General features: G+C 41.5%; 3 protein-coding genes across 4 annotated transcripts; 2 read left to right on the top strand and 1 right to left on the bottom strand.

Moving 5' to 3' along the window:
* Positions 1–134: 134 nt before the first annotated feature.
* Positions 135–8400, bottom strand: LOC147249631 (pyroglutamyl-peptidase 1-like). 2 transcript variants are annotated; one of them, XM_086225420.1, is made up of 5 exons: positions 7980–8400; positions 6275–6327; positions 5042–5158; positions 4026–4258; positions 135–3223 (listed from the first exon to the last, which is right to left on the bottom strand). In XM_086225420.1, the coding sequence occupies exons 1-5, from the start codon at positions 8011–8013 to the stop codon at positions 3028–3030; spliced, it is 633 nt and encodes a 210-aa protein (XP_086081546.1). In that variant the 5' UTR covers positions 8014–8400; the 3' UTR covers positions 135–3027. The 2 variants fall into 2 exon arrangements, with proteins under 2 accessions (XP_086081546.1, XP_086081547.1); XM_086225421.1 differs by lacking the exons at positions 5042–5158; positions 6275–6327; positions 7980–8400 and adding an exon at positions 4378–4703.
* lsm4 (LSM4 homolog, U6 small nuclear RNA and mRNA degradation associated) lies at positions 8025–11562 on the top strand. Its single transcript, XM_086225126.1, has 7 exons — positions 8025–8037; positions 8083–8250; positions 8558–8655; positions 9287–9328; positions 9574–9672; positions 9943–10123; positions 10438–11562. Exons 1-7 carry the CDS (start codon positions 8025–8027, stop codon positions 10554–10556), a joined length of 720 nt encoding a protein of 239 aa, XP_086081252.1. The 3' UTR covers positions 10557–11562.
* Positions 11563–17408: 5846 nt separating this feature from the next.
* On the top strand, positions 17409–19456 carry LOC147249633 (transcription factor JunD-like). Its single transcript, XM_086223394.1, has one exon. It carries the CDS (start codon positions 17578–17580, stop codon positions 18403–18405), a length of 828 nt encoding a protein of 275 aa, XP_086079520.1. The 5' UTR covers positions 17409–17577; the 3' UTR covers positions 18406–19456.
* Positions 19457–19647: the final 191 nt, after the last annotated feature.

The following is a 19647-nucleotide window of genomic DNA, read 5'->3' on the forward strand; positions in this document are numbered from 1 at the left end:
ATTCTTGAAATATTTGAATTTCTGAAATGCATTACATTTTTCCATAATAAGAATGTGACGAATGTTAGTTTATTGTAAATAGTTTAATTCACTGTAAATTAATTTAGAGGACAATTCCATTACTGAGTTTTCATAAAATAGAATTTATTTAATACAGCTCTGTATTTCAGTCTACATTTCCTCAGTCAGGTTCAATGCAGGAAATTGTACATTTGTCATATTTACATTTGATAAACATCAGCTTTAAAAAATGGCAACTATTTTCCAGAAATAAAGTGTAGTTACACAAGTACTGTTAACCTTTGAGGAACTGAAATCTTATATTTACTTGACACATTGTACTTGAAGATTTTGCCCATATAATCTTAAATTTATATAATATGCTTGAGTTGTAAACTATTAAATGCAAATTTAGCAATTTTTTTTAACACTAAACGCACATTTTGATGATGAAATCTTGACTTGAAGCTGGTATTTGTTGTGGAGTGCAGTTTTGCAGTATTCCAACCCTAAACAGTATTCTGTGTTTGTTTTGATAAAAAAAAAAAATGCAGAGACTGACCGTTACATTTAATATTTAAATGTTCTGTATTTAAAAGCCGACATAACTCGTTAAAACAGTGCTTTGATATCACTAGCAGAGAAGACACCTTTCAGAGGAGGAACTCACAATAAATCACGGAGCCATTAAGACCGAGTACAACAGAGCACACACTTAAAAAAAAAGTCATTTTTGAGGTAGCCACACATCTGCCTGGAAAGCATCCGTATACACATCCAAACTGACCCACCGAACATTTTAAGGCCCTTTTTAAAAAAAAGAAAGAAAACAAAACACATCAACAGCAAGGCACGGAATAGAGTAAGGGTCAAAGGTGGTGTCATACATTAACTAGACATACTGTATATGGGGGCTTTCACCTTTGTGAGCAGCCACTTCACGGGGCAGCACTCTCTTTTCACATCGCCGCCCACAGAAAAAAAGTCAGAGGGAAATCCTGCACGATCAATCCAGAATTTCACATGAGTATTTTGGATCACCGAACCAAAACATCAAATAAATAATAAGATTACATTAAGGTCTGAAAAGAATTTCACTTCAGCTCTGCCCGGTATTCCAGGTTGCTACTTCGTTATTTCAAACAAACATGATACTGTAAAGCAATTAAAGTGAGACATTAAGCTACAAAAAAAAAAAAAAAAAAAAGAACATTCACTCAAATTCACTGGTGACAATTTGCTTAACTTGATAAAATAATAACTGAAAGCCCAAGCAAAGGAAGAGAGAGCACTACTGCTGCAATGTTACGCAGGGATCTGGTAGTGTGTGCAAGTGCAAGTTTCTCACAGACAAATAGAAAATACGGGTTTTGGGGGTTCGGATGTTGCAGAATCAGTACATACACTATTCACTGCTAAACGTTCTACTGAAGGTATTAACATCCTGTTCTGTTGTTGACTCAAAAGTCAAGGAAACAGGGACAAACAGAGGACAGTCCGATTAAAAATAAAAGAACAACAAAAAGAACATTCACACCTGGGGGTTGCATCATCACACACAGACTGAATCCATCTGCTGCAGGAAGAAAAAAAAAACTACACAAACAAACCTCAGCAAGAATAAAGCGAACTCAGCTACACCTCATTAGAATATTAAGAGGGCAAAATTTAAAAAAAAAAAAGCGTTTGCAGAGCTCTACGTCATCATTTAAAGGGAAATTAAAACAAAAAGAGAATTCACATTACCAGAAAATGCTGTCCAAATTCCAGATTAGGTAAAAATGAAACAGAAGGAAAAGTGCTGCAGAAATTAAAAAAAAAAACAAAACTGGCCCGAGTTCGAGAATCAGGAGAAGTCAGCAATTACGTCTGATTTGATGAAGAGAACTGAAAGCTCTCATTGATGGATATTACGATGGACTGCACATTGTGCAGTGGGATTCGTGTTTTGGTCTTGCAAAATGTAATGACAATTCGTCAGTTTTCTTAACAGTTTCATTTTAAATGAGTTCTATGAGAGAGGGTACTTGTAAAGGTGAAGGTCAAATAGGAAATGCCACACACCTTAGACCCCAAAGCAAAACGATAACTCTAAATTTCAATACATTTCTGCCAAAAACAAATCCAGTCCAGAGTGTAACTCACTGAAAAACTGATGAGAAAGAAAAGATCTTACGTTATTCTGGGTCATTGACATCTAGGAAACTTGTGCTTCCAACAGAAAGATTATTAATGGCTTTACAACTTTTTGATTGTATACTGGACTCTGGAAATGTTCCAATCTTCTATTCACAATGCTCTCAAAAAAACTGTGCAGCTACTAAGTGATGAAAAACCTCGAGATCTGTTAAATAACATTGCACAGCCAGATCTCAGAGGGATGGACTTGTGGTTTCCTGTCAGAACTGGGCCTACACACTGTGGGAGGGGGCATGAGCTGGAACCAACCCGTTCCCTGATTTAAATAACCTTTGTCAAAGAAGGCAAATTTACAACTTCTTATAAAGAAAAAGACTCAAGAAACAATTCAACATTGAATGTGAAAGAGCACAGTTAGTTTCTTTCGGTTGCTCTAAAACCTAACAGTTCACTGTAAAAACGTTAACAATATTTGTAACAAACAAATAAAACCTAGAGGCTTTGGTGGTGAATCCCACTGATAGAAGCCTGTGAAGGTCTGTTAAAAATTAAAAGCGTTTAAAAAGTCAACCAATGCAGCTGCTTGGTCTACGAAAAAGAAACAAGTCGTTATTTGCACCTTTTCCACTGTGTTTTTAGTAAACCAAAAATATCCATTTTAACTCACAATCGATCGTTAATGGCGACTTCACCGGGACAAAAGCTCGTCTGAAAAGGTGATCTGGAGACATACATAAATCAGGTCCACCAAAACAAGAAGCAAAAACACAAACTGACTGTGTCCATCTCAAGACAACAATTTAAAGAAGAAGTTTGGCTACTTGTAGTTGAGTGCAATTTCTCTCGTGTGGTAACGGCAGGAGAGGCTGGTTGGCATCTGGAGGTCACTTAGTGGAAGTGCTGCTGGCAGTGGATCTTGTCCTTGGCTTGGTCCAGAAGCGCCAGCATCTCCTGGACGATCGCCTGCAGCGCGCGGCCCAGGTCTTCACCACTGTAAGGCTTTCCAATAGGAGGCACGTGGATGAAGGCGGAGCGGCCATGACTCATGTACAGGGATGTGTAATAGGTGAAGTCACAGAGATACCTGGAATACAGAGAAGACACACATGAATGCAGGGTCTGGCTTGAAGAAACTTGCATACATACTAGTTGTGCTTTTCTGATGACCTTGTGAGCAATGTGATTCAGGACGTTTTGTCTTGTTGTATTTTAGACATTCCATTTTCACAAAAAAATAGATAGATAAATCAGAAATGATAACCACAACTTTTGCTAGAGTCCGGGGCATCACTAGCACTATAACACTGTATTATGTATGTCACTTTTAAATTTCACCACTATTCTGAACAAACGCACAGTCCAAATTCGCAGTGATTACCACGTTTGCAGGCAGCCAGCTTATGTTTGCACTGGTTTCATAGGGTGAAAATTACAGTTTTCTATTTTACAGTATTTCTCCGTAGAGCAGCACAAATGTCTGCTGAATAGCCTGAACTACTGACAACAGAAGTTTATCTATGATGGAAAAATATTTTGACAGTTTTCTTACATTTAAAAACAATTAAAGTACTGCGTGTGTCGAAGTTGGAAATATGGGACTTCAGTGCCCTGCCATGGTAACACCCAGCCACACACACCTCTCTCACACCCGTTAGCTTGCAGACACTGATCAGCTTCCTATGATTTCAGACGCTATGAGACAGGGGGGAGTTTTTACACCACATGTCATGTCATCTCTGCTCCCTGTAATATCCTATCACAATATTTGAATTTCTTCATACAGAATAAATATTGATGGTTCCTGCTTTGAAGAGCTGTGTGCATTTTCATGTCTCTACCCCTCAAGAGTTAAACTATGAAGACATTTATCATAAATGGAATTATACCTTCCAGCATCTTTGGAGACAGATACAGCTACTCCCAGCCCAGAAGCAGTCACTCTCTTGCAGACTGATTCCATGTCGATAACAGAATTGATGCAGTCAGGGCCTCCCACAATGCAACACTGTGAATCAGGACAGAAGCTGCAGTTGTCCAGGCCCTTATAGCCATGATTTCTGCCACACTTCTCCAGTGTGACAGTGGTGGCCATACCTGACACTCCGACATGAACAACCAGCTGGAAAACAAACATAAAAAAAAACAAAGTTATGAGAATGGTACGGTCCAATGGCACAAGGGACCCACGGTGCAGCTGCAGCTACTGTAGGTGTGGCACTTGTGTGGCCTGCCTGTCACCTCAAGTCTTTCCTGTTGGTTGTGTGGTGACACCCGATTATCCAAGCGGCTTCTCCATATTCTGTCATACAAGGAAACGTTACCACCAGTTTCTTTCGTTCTCTGTCCTAACAGCCATTCGTGCCACCCTCTCTTTAAGCATACAGAGTTGGGCCACATCAGGGCCACGGTGCGGGTGATGCTCTCTGGATGTGAGGAGGTTCTGTGGGACCATCCTGGACTTGTCCTGCTCTTCCTCAGCCATTCCCCTTCCCTGTTTTCCTGTTGATCTTAAGTGTCAGACTCTCGTGCTGTAAACTCTTGTTACCAGACACTCTCACTCAACTGCCTACTTCCCTCGGGTGAAACCATCTGCTGTGCGTGGCAGATCAAACTCTCTGTGCTCACCAAGTCTGCACCCCTCAGGATCGAGTGGATTAAGTTTTGCTCCTCCCCCCTTAAACCGCCTCAGTAAGTGAACTTTGCTCTTGGAAAGGCGCCGCATAAAATAAACATTGATTACTTAACTTCACATTCTCAACTGCTTAATGTGTTTGAACCTGAGGTATCATAACCACTGTAACAGACGGGAATTTATGTACATTTGACAAAAAAAATACATCTGAAGACTGGAACTGTGTCTAACAAAGCGTGTGTTGGTTCAAGAAACCCCATAATCTCTTACCAGTGGGTGATACTCCTTCCATAGGGACGGGACTAAACTCTGGACTGTCTGGTACTCTACAGGAACCTCGTATACATGCAAGTCCACTTCACTTCCCAGTCCAAGCTTCTTCAGTTCCTGTCAGAACAAACATACTTGTCACGGGATCTATTTTTTTCTCTTTCGATTATTCTAGTAATGATGGTTGGCACAGTTTTAGCCTGTGGTTCCGTTAATCTTGGCGATCTGGATGTCTGGTACCAGGTTCCATCCACAACCTGGTGACACAGCACTCAACTGGAGGGATACACCGATCTAATACAGCAGTTCAACCAGGAACAGTGAGCGGATGAGAATGCAAGGGTGTTACCACAACAACAAGCCAACGTTGCTGTGCACTACACATCTGATACAGTTGATAACCTTTACACACCAACTGATGCAACGTTTTCTACTATTACAGTAACAGAGGCCTTCCGCTTGTCCACTTTCACTTCCTATCATTTTACTCATTTCATGTCATTCATTATATTTATATCTTTAAAGTATTAGAGTATCAAACAATGCAGTAAAATAGAATCAATATTTAAATGTAATAAAATACAAGACGTAACTGAAAATATTGGTGAAAAATCAAAAGAAATTTGTTCTAAATCTCACAGTCAGTGGGCAGACTCCACCCCCTGTCTCCATGCAGGACAAATAGCCCTGGAGTCCTGGACACTGACCCCCTCTTGTATTGAAAAGAGGCTTGTTTGACCACATCTGTGACCTCGCCACAGAGCTGCCTTTTGTTTGCTTTTAATATCCTTATCAAGTTCGTCTAGACACCCTGACAACCACTGACATCCCCCAACAAGGGCTTTCAGCCAGCAGGGGCCTGTGACACACTGCAGGCCGGCACCACAGAACCATCATACAGAAAAAAAAAAGAAAAAAAAGAGAGACCATATTCATTTTTGAAAAAGTCAAACCTTCTCTTACTTCATTACGAACTGGACATGAAGGTGAATAATGGCCGAGTGAAATAACGATAAAGTCCGTACTTTATACGAAGATGCAAATGCTGAGATAAAAGAACATCTTCAAAGGCACAATTAATCATCCAGATATGGGAATGATGGTACCAGTCCATCGGATCATAACTGAAAAAATGGGTAATCAGTGCATCTCTAGCTTGTTTGGTATTGTGATCATTCATCATCACACTCACACACACACAAATTCTATTAGCAACAGAGAGGGAAAACTCACCTGTACTGCTACCCAGCTGGCGTTGACTGTGTGCTCTCCAAATGGCCCAAAACCTGCAAAACATGAGAGTTATTTCAGCTGCTAAGCTACTGCACAAATGGTGACTAAGCTATTATTTGTGTGATTACATTTTCACAAACATTACATTCAAAAGGGGGGCAATTCAAGATGGGAGAAAGGAAGATGTGACTCCATTAGGCCAAGTTAGTTGATGAATTGTGAGGTTGTGGTGGACACTAACTGGGGATCTCTCACCTCAGAGGAGACAGCCCAGGTGGAGGGGATTGGGAATAATTAGAGACAGCCCAGGTGGAGGTGATTGTGTGTTGAAGCTGGCCTTGGCAGTTGAATGTAATCAGTTTTGCGTTGGAAGTGCACCTGTAAAGAGCAACTCAACTGCACTGCCGTCTGCTCGTCTTTTTTCTGTTCCACTTCCACAAGGTAACTTATTTGTTTAAAAACCAAGAGAAATGACTTGATGGTCATGTTTCAGCCTGCTCCAACAATCCTGCTTTCCTTGAGTAACAAAAATAAAATCAATCACTCTCACTAAACATCTCTATCGCTGGAAGAATCACAGCAGCAGGCGACCGACATTCACTTGTTTGTATAGGGATCTAGCTGATCCCCCTCTACCACCCCTCCCAAGGTCAGCGGGGTCCCTGGGGGTTGGGTGGAGGGAAGATCAGTCTGTCTGACAGGCTGCTGAAAGGGAGCTGAGTGAGGGGCTGGTAGCTGCCAGCCGGCCTGCTATTGTGAGGGTGCTGTTCCCAGGCAGCCTCAGCGTCTTCCACAGCTGGGACTGGACGCCTTTGTGTCTGAGTCACTTCTACTGGTACTTCCACTCTAATTAAATGACGAACACAGAAAATACTACAGGCTTGATTTTGTAATAATAATACTACATAATAAAGAACATTAAGTTGAAATTAAGATGTAAGTTTCACTGAGGGAAAAACAGTGCTGGTCCCAAGTATTATTAATATCACAATTATAACAATACTTTGATGTTTCTGAGTTTGAATAATACAAAAAAGATTTGCAAAGCAGTGACAAATCTCATTTCTAGGCATAGCTTACTCCTTTGAATAGAATACAATGACAACTAAATTTAATAGATGGGGGTTGAATAATTGGTTAACTTTTATGCACTTCTACATCGGGGACCCCACAAACTGGTGGACTAAAGTCTGAAAACTAAAGCGCAGCTTTATGGGAGAGTAAATGTCAACTAATATTAAAGATTATGTAAGTTAATTGTAAGTCATTTCTTTGAAAAAAAAAAAACGAACATATAACTTTGTCCTGGTAACCACAATATTTTGTCTGGTAATGTTCGGGTAGACCACAAATGTCAACGGTTCCTTCGCGTGCATATTCAGTGAATTCACATCTTACATTTTATCATTTTGACATTTCTGAATCAAGAACGGTGTAATATTAAAGGATGCCCTCTCTCTCTCTGACACTCTTTTCAACACGCACAAATTTGGCAAAAACCTGTCGCAGCCATTGCTTGGTTAACGACAGCGTAAAAAAATAGAATCAGTTGAATCGGTGAAAACGAAGCGTTTCTTTCAGCAGTCAACAACAACGACAGCAGTCGCCATTAACGTTACAGCAGCTGTCATCAATATAACTTTTCCACGAGTTCTTCAGTCTTCCAGGAGACGCGACAACAATAGCAGCAAAACCGAAGACACACCTGTTACGACCACAGTCCGTTTCCCGTTGTCCATCTCCCGTCGTGATGCGGAATACTCGTCGCTTTTCTCGTTTTTAGTTGAGTTGAAGGACCATAGAGTAAGTCCGGTGGCTTTCCCCGGCTGAAGGCTCCTTTTGCCTGCCACACAAACGACGAGAAACCGGTCGTTGTTTTCACGGCTTCTTCTCTGAAAATGAATGGCGGATTGTAAACCGAGCTGCGTGCATACCGCCACCTACTGTCCGTGTGTGTAACACCAGCGCTTTCCTTTGTAAGAATTTATTTGTTTTTGTTTCCATTTGCCATCAACTGGCATGGAGTTGAACAGAATGCATTTACATATTCCCAGTCACCTTGTTCTCTGATGTACTGAGACAAACAAAAATGCAACCGCACTTATCAGGAGAACGTCTTTATAAAAGATAGCAAATATCAAATAGGATGTGTCATTTCTAACCCTGCAAAAAAACGACTTGACATTTTTTACACTGATTTTACTATGATTTATTTTCCTTAATTAACCTGCAGCTCTTTAAATGTATTTTGTAAATATGAATCAGTTTCTTCGTTCGTCTCAGCACGTACCCACTCTAAGGCGACCGACGGTAGAGGGCAGCATCCGGTGTTTGCCATATTTACGATCGAGTCGGCAACCTACCAGAAGAAGAAGACTGAGGTAAATGTGTCAGCAGAGAGCCAAAAGACACAAGAAACACATCAAATCTTAAAGAAATAACGTTATTATCACAATGGTAAGTAGGTATTTTGGTGATTATATAAAAAAGTTATCTCGCACAAAAAAGTGTTTTGGGTTACGCTCAGCTAACTGCGTTAAAATGATTACGTTCGCTTGCTCGCTAGCTGGCTAGTTAGCTGCTGTAACGTTTGTAAATCAAACATTTATAAATCATGCTTGCTTTGAAGTACTTGAGTGTCACATGTAGTGAAATACAAGTCCACACGCCTTGCTGGAGTCATTTACCTTCAAAGTTGACTATTTATGGTCCTTCAGACGTTTGCTGGACATATTAGACATGAGTAACTTAGCATTAGCTGCAACTCAATATTTTCTTCAAAAGGAATGTGGATACTTTTAGTTGTTTTACTGGAATAGAACACTGCAGGATAAAATTCTAGCAAATGTTAAAACTTATTGTCACATATACTGGCAGGCAAAATGTGAAATATTTACTAGTGAAGACAAACGTGGGTTAAACTGATAACTGTAATTTCATTTTTGCATTTAGTTAAATATGTAAATGGTGGATGAAATTACAAGATCTACCATGATTTTTGTTGCTTTACAGCTTCCTCTGTCACTGCTGAAGACTGCTCAGAACCATCCCATGGTGAGGAGATGCTGGATCTGTCAATAAATGAACATTTTTCAAGGCTCATTGCTCGCATCTTTCCTATTTACAACCAATCCTTTCATTCAAAATATATCAAATTAATAAAGCTGTAATATAATAAGGTTTCAGATCCTTCAGTGATGACTCACCGACCACCGATCAAGCTCTAGCTTGTGCTATCTAACATTGTGTTGCCAAGACTGTAATGCCATTGGTGTGTTTTTTTTGTGTCCTGTCAACAGTTGGTGGAGCTGAAAAATGGAGAGACGTACAATGGTCACCTGGTCAGCTGTGACAACTGGATGAACATCAACCTGAGAGAAGTCATTTGCACCTCAAGGGTAAAGCTGAGCTAATCTTTGGTTGCAAATGTTGATATAATTCTTCCAGCAACAAGGAGGAAAAAAGTGGACAACCAGATTTACAACATAGTTGCGAGTGTCATGGAGGATGCTGTTGTTGAACTGTCTAATGTGTTTCTCCACTCCCATGGATTTTTTTCTCAGTTTTGTAATCATCCAAGAAAGTAACATCTACACCTAAATGTTGACAAAAAACAACAATCACTAAAGCAGATGGCATATACTGACACATCCGCTCTCCTCTCGCAGGATGGAGATAAGTTCTGGAGGATGCCAGAGTGCTACATTCGAGGAAGCACCATTAAGTATCTTCGAATCCCAGATGAGATCATCGATATGGTGAAGGAGGAGGTGGTGTCGAAGGGTCGTGGGCGAGGAGGCGCACAGCAGAACAAACAGCAGGGCAAAGGAAGAGGAGGAGCCGGCCGAGGTGAGTGGTGGGAACACCCGCGGCTGATCGACAGACTGCTTTACTAGCTTTTTTTTTTTATCATGGAAAAGGGTTTGTCTGTCGCCACATGAATATCCACATGGTCCTGTTAATACTGAGACAATACACTCTAACTGGTCAGGTGAACCAAGGTCTGATATAAGCCAAGCTCTACTTTCCAGAAACACTATCATTCTAAAATTGTGGTTGAACTGCAAATATTAAGAATTGCTAGTTTTTTGATCTTGCTTTACATTATTTAGTTTTGCTACCAGGCTGTCTCCTTCTCTGACTTTCTTGCGTCCTCTCAATAGGCCTGTTTGGTGGTCGTGGCAGAGGAATGACAGGTCCTGGTCGGGGTCCGCAGGGTCAGCAGCAGCAACAACAGGACAAGAAACCTGGCAAACCACAGGGGATGAAGAACCAGCACTGACAGACGACGTTGATTCTTCAGCTACAGAACCTGTTTGCTCAGTACACAAAGACGCACTCTGGCGTTTCCTTCTGCTGTGATGTTTGCTGGCAAGTGCAGAAATCACACTAGGAGAAGCTGAAACAAGCTGTGAGTCTGCACTGGATTTAGGTTTTTTTGTTTGTTTTTTAGCATTTACAGTCTTTAAATTTGTATCAACGTTTTGTTTTTGTTTTTTATTCCCTCATACCAGTGTATCAGTCGCAACTAGCAGAGTCCTCTAGTCCTCTCTTCTTAAATTGTGAAATGTACCAGCAACACTTTGTAGAAATTTTTGTATCATTACACACATACTTTTGTTTCACATGGTACACTGGAGTTAAGTTTTTATTTCCTTATTGTTTATTTTGGTTGTTTGTTTATCTCCTCAAGCCTCTCATGGTGCAGGAACAGCCCCAACCTCTGTTGCATGAATATCTTCACAATTTATTTTTCCTTCGTTTTTGTGTGTCGTTGTGCCGCACAGCGGGTGGAACGGTAGATTGACCGCATGGAGATTCAGTCCGTGAAAATGAACTCTTTTGTTAAAAAGCATTTGTAAAACGATTTGGTGTTGATTATGATTAGAGGATTTCCAGAAGAAGAAAAACAATGTCTCTCATGCTTCAGGCTGACATTGTAAAGTCCAACATTGTGTCCTGTTGGTTGGATTTAGGTTTATTTTTGTAACAAAAGACAGTGTTGTAATTTATTTCCATGAGAAGATGAGAATAAAACAGCCTTTGTTAAAGTGTCATGTTAAATTATAACATTCCTTTTACTGAAGATTCAACTGTTTCAGTTAGCTTTAAACTAATCACGCAAATTTGCTGTCAGACTCATCTAGCCGGACTTCCTTACACTTCTTCACCTCCCAGGGTGCATCGCTCGTGATAGACAGTACAAGCATATACTGGTGGGTACAGTGAAAGTTACTTTCTTATAGAGTCAGTATGAAGTGTTTAAAAAAGAAAACTGATCACAGACAGTAAATAAAAGCACAACCCAAACTCACCTTCCCATTCCTCATGCTGCTTCCATAGACTTGCTTTTGTCAGACCCTGCTTTTCCCCTTTGTGTTCAGCAGGTGGCACTAGAGAGCGTTTCTACATTTACCAGATCACTCCAGCCAGTTGGCCCGTATCACTGACCCCTCCTGCTTGCTCCTGTCAACTTGGTCATGAAGATTATTCTGATGTTTTGCTCCCCCCTCTGCAAAATAATCTCAGATGTTCTGACTCTTGTGTTCTACAACCGATTTTTGCGCCTCTAGTTTTCAGAATTGCGCCTGAGATACTCTTCTGTGAGGACACACAAATAAATCCTCACGTGCAGGTCATGTGATACGCAAGTGCGTGATGAGACTTTCTGATAGCTCAAGTGCAATAACATTGCTGAACATCAATATTTCGATAATGCAGCTGCATTGGCATGCTGCTTTTATCACAAGTGACCTGTAGACAACCAGTAAATGGAGAGACCTCCATATGACGCAACTTTTTTCAGTAAATACTGGTCTCAAATGATCAATACCAGATGTCAGAATATTGAATATAATCCAGCAATTACAAGATGGACCAGCTGGACTGTGTTACATATTCCAGTTGTAAAAGAGGTTTTAAGGACTAGAATGAAGACCACAATAAAGACGAAGACCAGAAGGTAGGATAACCTTTGAAATGTATTTAAATTCAGAATCAAGATTTTGCCAAAGCCACTGAATTGCCGGAAGGTCTGTTTTAATGGCAGTGAAATGAAACATGAGGAAAGGCTCATGGAGTTCAAGTTAATATGGGGGGAAAATTTTACCCTCAAGCATCCATGCATATATTAGAGATGGCATTTGTGAGGGGGGGAAAACAACATTATTTGCAACTGCCTCTGAAGTCAATGCTCAAGGAGCGTGTTAAATCATATCATCTCATTGCCAGGCTGAATTGTTGACCGTGCTAACAGGCTTGGACCGTGTGTGTGTGTGTGTGTGTGTGTGCGTGTGCATGTGTGTGTTGGGGGTGTGGAGGCTAATCTCTCTTGCTGGGTTACTGAGTCCTCCTCCTCTTCCTCACCACCCACAACAAATCTCTGCCCCCCCCCCGCCCCCGCACACACACACACACACACACACACACACACACACACACACACACACACACACTCACACTATTGCAGTCGCCAGCCAATCAGTGCTGCTCCTCCACTCTGTTGCCTTTACCTGCGTCACTCTCCATGTGTTGCCATGGTTATCACAGATGCTCCCCCCCCCCACTTCTCTCTGCCTCTTCCAGTATGAGGATGGAGCTGAATCGTGGTTGCTGATGCAGGCAGGCTGCAGACGTCATCACTTCCCCTGGGATGAAGGCCTATTTTTACCAATGGGCACAAAGTCTACCAAGATGTCCGACATATTTATAGAACTGCATCTAATCCCATCCAGCCAACAAAAACATTTCTCCCCACGCGCAGCATCTCTCTCTCTCTCTCCGTTCATCTCCCTGGAACACTTTCAAGTCATATTTTTAACCACTAAACTGGGACGATAGCAGCACTGGAGAAGGTTAGGAATAGAGATAGTCTACACTGTTCCCTCTACACATGGGGGTCAGGGGTCACAAGTAGCCTAGGAACATCAGAATGACTCACGGGTAGTTGAGGTTAAGAAAGAAGCAGTATTATTCCAGTGGGAAAGCAGATTATTTTTCCCAGAGACCATCTACAAAGTCCTTGTTTGGTACAAAGTAGTATCCTTGAAACTAAAGATGTAAAGCATTTAAGTATAGCCATAGACTGACTGCACTCAAGCCAAGACTCAGGAGAGGACTAGAAGCTCTCAGATTGGACTCTTTTTTTGTAGGTTTCCCAGGAATTCTTCGGTTGTGTAAACCCACTAGCATCAGCTGTCTGGGTAGCACGGTCTCAGCTCTAGCAGGGGAAGAAGCCAGTTGTGGTGGTCCAGCGTCTAAAACACCATCTAACACAGTTTATGACAGTAAAATTACTGTTCTATTGACAGGCAGCAGTGCGGTGGACATTCTTGCTGTCAGCACCTAAATAGCGCACTTCCTCAAAACTTGTGAAATCTGGTGTTGAGATAAAACTTGCACATTTTAGAGTGTTTGTTTATGTGACCAGTCCAAAACACTGCTGTGTATTAAGATCTTGTTGAATCAGACTGCTGGTATGACACATCTGTCAGGTGGAGGGGTTTTCTTGGCAAAAATGAAGGGGTCACAAACCCAGATGTGAGCAAAATTAGTGATAAAGAAACCTGTGGTGAGAATATCAGCAGTCTTCTTTTACTTGAGCAAATGAAAATGGGAGCCAAAAAAAAGAAAAAACGAAGTGATGCATTTATTTTTCTTCAGTGTGTTCGGACTGTGGGAGGAAACCACAGAAATGGGAACACAAAAAGTCCCTCACAGAAGGGATCGGGGCAGATTTCTATGCTGAGAACTTCCTGGCAACAAAATTAACCGCAGGGACACTTTACCACCATGCAGAAGCTGAGTTTCAGTCCGGATGTGGTAGATCAACCTGCCACCCATCCACACTTAGAAAAAAAAATTTGAATACAGTCATAAATAGGCGTATAAAGAACCTGTGGATATCCAGGCTAAGCTTCTTAACTTTAAATCTAATTGACTAGAATTAAGTTACTTAAGTTTCTTCTCTCGGGGAGAGAGCATTCTTTTGAATTAAGGGAGTAATGATAAAAAAAAAAAATTCCACAGCATTTACATGTTTCTATTTCATAATCAAACTAAATGAATGGAAACCCCACATGTAGGGTTTTTCATTTTATTAGACAAATCATCTTGCTTCAACCCACCACACCCACTGGGAAAGAATTCCCTTATACAATATTTGATTACGCCCATGGGCGTTTTTGTCAAGCTTCTGAGATTAATGGCGAAATCTCAAATTCATAGAGACGAAGGTGAAAATAAGCAAACTTGAAAAGGTTCTGTCTGACAAAAAAGGACGGATGCTTATTTCCTAATGTGCACAGTGTTTGGAGGACAAACCACACGACAGCCTCGTAAATACCAACGCATTCTTGATTGGCCGTCCGGAGGCTCAAACCTTCCTGACAGCTCCTCTTTCCTTGCCTTGGCTTGTCGCATAAACCCACAGAAATGCAAATTATTTCTGGGTTCCAGTGTGTATTCCTCAACTGGGGGTTAAATTTAGAACACGTCGTTGACGTACGATGAGTACAAAATTGAAATGTTTGGGTTTTGTTCGAATGCTGAGTTGATTTAATGAAAGTCAAGAGCCACCGGGAATTGAAATGTAAAATGTAGGTTGTTGTTTGTTTGTTTTTTCAAATTTTTCACATTAAATTGAATTGAAATTATGCAGAGTGTTTGGAAGTCATGTCACACAAAAACAAATGAGATGTAAATATTTAAATTGAAAATGTATTTATTCTAATGTTACCAGCTCCTTTGCTACCAAATGGCAGACAGGTGTAAAATTAAACGGTGCAACAGAAAAAGATGATTTGTATTTCAGCCAGATTGTAAAAACGTGGGTTCACATTGTGAATTTGATGCCTCATGAACGTGTTTTCACTGCACTGGCAACAATCGCGCGACGCTGGACAAATGTAACTCTAACATGAAATTCAAAAGGAGTAGATGAGCAAGGGATTTGGACGTGGATTCCAACACCGTTGACACTCTCTAAAAGGTGATGTGGTTTTCATCATCTTAAGAGGTGGTGGAACTGCAAATCCATTCACAAAAGAATTTGACATTTACCATTGAATTTTGCTCATGTGTTGTTTTGATGTGCATTCAGGTTGTGAAATAGAGATCAAAGCATGTGTTTGTTTGTGTGTGTGTGCGTGTGTGTGTGTGTGTGTGTGTGTGTGTGTGTGTGTTTCATCTTTTTTCCAGATGCTGCCTGCCTTTTTCTCAACTGCAGGCTCAGCACTGATGCTCCCATTTGAGACGAAAATATTTTTCTTCTGTTAGTTCACACCCCCTGAACACACACACACACACACACACACACACACACACGCGCACGCGCACACACATACACACAAACACACATGCATTCACAAACACACACAGGCACATACACACACCCATACACACACCTCCATTTCCAACACAGCTTCAAGAAATCTGACATCACAGGGTCCATCACATGATCCGCCCGCACAATGCTTTGCTGTGATGGATGGAGCCTACCTGTGACGCACATGCAGATCCTCCTCTGCGTAACCCTTTGTATGCCAGAGAAGTCAAACACTCACAAATGCCTGATGCTAAGAACTTGTAATATTTTGACTGATTCAATACAAATGCAGTTTATCTGCAATAAGCAGCGGGACTCTGTGACATGCCACAGTGGGGTTTTTCCAAATGTGAACATTTACCAACCTTGAACAAACAGACAAGAGCAGGAAAGCCTCCCCACTGAAAACTCAGTTGTAAACAGATAAGACTTCAGCTTAAAATGAAAGTTTAGCCTTAACGCCTCTCTGAAATGATCTTAAAAAATAAATGTTCAAAAGAAAGTTAAATGGGTTTTTATTGGATGCCAACTTATCACCAGTTTGAAACCAGAAAACCTAAAACATAAATGGAAACTTTAATGGAAATGTACAAATCGCAGCTTTGCGTGTGTTGAGCGTGAATCCAACTAACACCAAAAAAAAAAAAAAAAAAAAGATTTAAAAAAAACCTCTAAACTGTTAACTGACCAGAGGAAGTGTTGAAATCCAATTAGTTTCGGATTCAACTTCTCTAAACTCTCATCAGCACGAATGCATCAAGTGTCCTGGAACAAAACAGAAGTGAGCAAACTATTTTCTGAGAAGGTATCAACGTATATCTGGAACACCCATTCTGTTATGGTCTCCTAATAAAAACCACAATATTGGGAAAGACAGCACAGCTATTAATTGCTGCGGTGTCGAAAGCAGGCTTGCAGGAATGAAGTACAAATATTCAGAAGTGGACGAAGTACTCCATGTCTGTAAGAAAATGTATAGTTTCATGTCACAAAGAATCTTCCGAATCCACTTGGGTGAGCCTCAAATTTGGACCCCCCCAAAAGTGACATATCATGATTGAAAGCTGAACGTGTGGCCATGTGTAAAGCTTTAAGTCATTGTTCTTTATAATGTTGAGGTGCCTGTCATTAATGTTATTTACATTTGAGGGCCTTTACACTTTTTCTTTCTGTTTTTTTTTTTACTTTACAACATTTCAAGGGAAATGAAAAACTTTCATTACTGAACCCACCACTTATTGGAAAAAAAAAAATCAAAACCCGATGATGATGATGTACTTTCAAATTTGAAGGTGTGACAACCACTATCACCCGACCAGAGGTTTGAGTGGTTTGCGGGTTGAAGGCTCCCCAGCACTGGAAACATCATGAAGGGTGTAGTACTTTTGATACTTAAAACCATGCTGCTCTTCTTCCAATTAGGGGTTTTTGACGTTTACTTTTAACAGAGTACTATTTTGTACTGACGTTTCCACTTTGAATCAGCAATAACTGCTTTTTTGACGTAAAGGGTCATTTCAGATTTGGAATAACAGTCTCTTTTGTGCGGTGCGCTAATTTAATTAAATGTATGGTTATATAAATGAATAAATAAAACGTAGCTTGTAAAGCGCAAATACTCCGACAGCCTAAGAAACTAACTTGTCTATTTCTTCTTTATTACTGTCCATCGTATCATTTAGGTGAATTCCTAATGCATCATAGTGAGACTTCCCCCTTTATTTGCTTCTTTTAATTCAAATGATTAGAAAACGTGATTCTTGACCAATACGCGCGCTCCGGTGTGACATAATGGAACGTGCGATCATAGAAGAGCTCGCGGCGCTGCGTGGGGGCGCGCATTCCTGTCAGACGCTGCCAGAGCGCGGACCACCACGGGCTTCAGTCACATTTATTTAAGATATTTCACACTCCGGGTTATGGGCAGGACACCGCTGTAACGGTGAGTCGAGCAGTACGAGTTTTACCTGCGGAAATAATGATGAAGAAGGATATTAACTTGAGTCTGGCGGAAGACGCGGACCTCAAACCGCACCTCCGCGACGCCGAGAGTATCCTCAGCTCCCCAGACCTGGGGCTCCTCAAACTGGCCTCCCCAGAGCTGGAGAGGCTCATTATCCAATCCAACGGGATGGTTACCACAACACCGACCAGCTCCCAATTCCTCTACCCGAAAACGGTAACGGACGAGCAGGAGTTCGCGGAGGGCTTCGTGAAGGCGCTGGAAGACCTACACAAGCAGAACCAGTTAAACGGAACCGCACAGACGAACGGCAACCTGGACCTGGGTACCAACATCGCCCCGGTGTCCGTCCCTGTACAGTTGGACCTACCGGTGTACACGAACCTGAACAGTTACGGCAGCGGGCCGTTGGGCACGACTGTCAACTACTCCACTGACACGGTACCTTTCCCGCCTCCTCCGTCGCATCATTTCGGGGGAGCCCCGCCGCAGCCGGAGATTTCCCGGGTCCAGCCGGCGAAGGAGGAGCCTCAGACGGTCCCAGACGTACAGAGCTTCGGGGAGAGCCCGCCGCTGTCTCCCATCGACATGGACACTCAAGAGCGCATCAAAGCCGAGAGGAAGAGGCTCAGGAACCGGATCGCAGCGTCCAAGTGCCGGAGGCGCAAATTGGAGCGAATCTCTAGGCTGGAGGACAAGGTCAAAACACTGAAAAACCAAAACATCGACCTGGCCTCCACGGCCAGCCTGCTGAGGGAGCAAGTGGCCCAGTTGAAGCAGAAAGTCCTCACCCACGTCAGCAGCGGCTGCCAGCTGCTGCCACACGAAGTTCAAGTGCACTAGAGACGGAGCCACCACACCGGAGCACTGATCAGCGGATAAGCTTGACGGACATTTGTCAGTGGTTTATTGTATAAAGCCTCGCACACGACTCTGTGTGTGTGTGTGTGTGCGCGTGCGTGCGTGTGTGTGTGTGAGTGAGTGTGTGCGCGCGCGCCGTTTAATGTGGGAGGAATGCCAGGCCACGTAGGCCAAAATAGCCACTAATAATCGGTTGTTCAATTGTTTTTTTTATCATTATACCAGATAAGAAAGGTTTACAACAATGGAATGAGACTGTCTCATCGCTAGGCTATGAGCTGCATTTTTATTTCTTTAAAAAAAAATCGGATTTAATCCGTTTTGCTCAGCAGGCGCAAAACCAACAACTCAAATCAAGAATAACCCTGTGGATTTTAATTCAATTAATGTCAAACGATTATAGTCATGCCGAACAGAAGAGTGGTTGCATTTCATTCGTCAAACGTGTTAAAAATCGTTTTTCTACGGATATGTATGTTTACCAGACGATGAGGGATCATAAACTGCCAGTTTTCTGAATGGAATTTGGTAATGTGCTAATCAGGGCTGTCTGCTCATTTTTTTGTAGTGAAGATATTATGTTTTGTTGGTTTGTTTTTTCAGTACAATGTTTACAGACTGTCTCCATACAGTCTCTAACCTGGACCAAACCGATTTTCAGCATTTTTTACAGTAATGTGCACATATGACACAGTATCAACATCGAAGTAAGATAGGTGGAGATGTAAGCGATATAGAAAAAACACTGCGCACAGACTATTTATCACATAGTCCTGTGGGGAATAATTTGCATGTTGTTGACACTCGAATGTTGCCCTCAGCTGGGTGTCACAGGGCGCCATTAGTGTTTACCCATTCACAAACACATACATACTTTTGTACATGCCTTATTTCAATGTGGGTTTTTTTTGTTGTTTTCATGTGAAAAGATGTATTTGCACTGACTGTCGCTGTCAACTCTAACCTATGTTTATTTGGCTGAAACACACCTATGTTGTCTGAATTAAATGCTGCTCGGCAATAAACACTGTTTCCTCCATTTTGGCAAAATTGTCATCTTTAATGTGCATGCTGATTACAAGTATTGTGAATATATACCTGCCTGGTCAGTAGATCCCCCTTTATGTCTTACTGGGCTATGTTGAAAAGTGTATTATGAACATGGAAGACCATGTTTAGTTATATAAATTTACCCCAAAAAAATGTCACATTTCAGTTACAACA

This window comes from Aulostomus chinensis, chromosome 14 (assembly GCF_037954235.1).
Source record: "Aulostomus chinensis isolate RoL2024-O1b breed Wild chromosome 14, RoL_Achi_v1.0, whole genome shotgun sequence".
NCBI classification, from domain to species: Eukaryota; Metazoa; Chordata; class Actinopteri; order Syngnathiformes; family Aulostomidae; genus Aulostomus; species Aulostomus chinensis.

What these genes read in the sequence shown, in the direction of transcription:
- LOC147249631 (XM_086225420.1), bottom strand. Translation starts at nt 8,013, where the DNA reads ATGGACAACGGGAAACGGACTGTGGTCGTAACAG. An exon ending in ACGGACTGTGGTCGTAACAG is followed by an intron (nt 6,328 to 7,979) that starts GTGTGTCTTCGG and finishes CATGTTTTGCAG; the next exon opens with GTTTTGGGCCATTTGGAGAG. An exon ending in GTCTCCAAAGATGCTGGAAG is followed by an intron (nt 3,224 to 4,025) that starts GTATAATTCCAT and finishes TCTGTATTCCAG; the next exon opens with GTATCTCTGTGACTTCACCT.
- lsm4 (XM_086225126.1), top strand. An exon ending in ACCAGAAGAAGAAGACTGAG is followed by an intron (nt 8,656 to 9,286) that starts GTAAATGTGTCA and finishes GTTGCTTTACAG; the next exon opens with CTTCCTCTGTCACTGCTGAA. An exon ending in CTGCTCAGAACCATCCCATG is followed by an intron (nt 9,329 to 9,573) that starts GTGAGGAGATGC and finishes TCCTGTCAACAG; the next exon opens with TTGGTGGAGCTGAAAAATGG.
- LOC147249633 (XM_086223394.1), top strand. Translation starts at nt 17,578, where the DNA reads ATGATGAAGAAGGATATTAACTTGAGTCTGGCGGAAGACGCGGACCTC.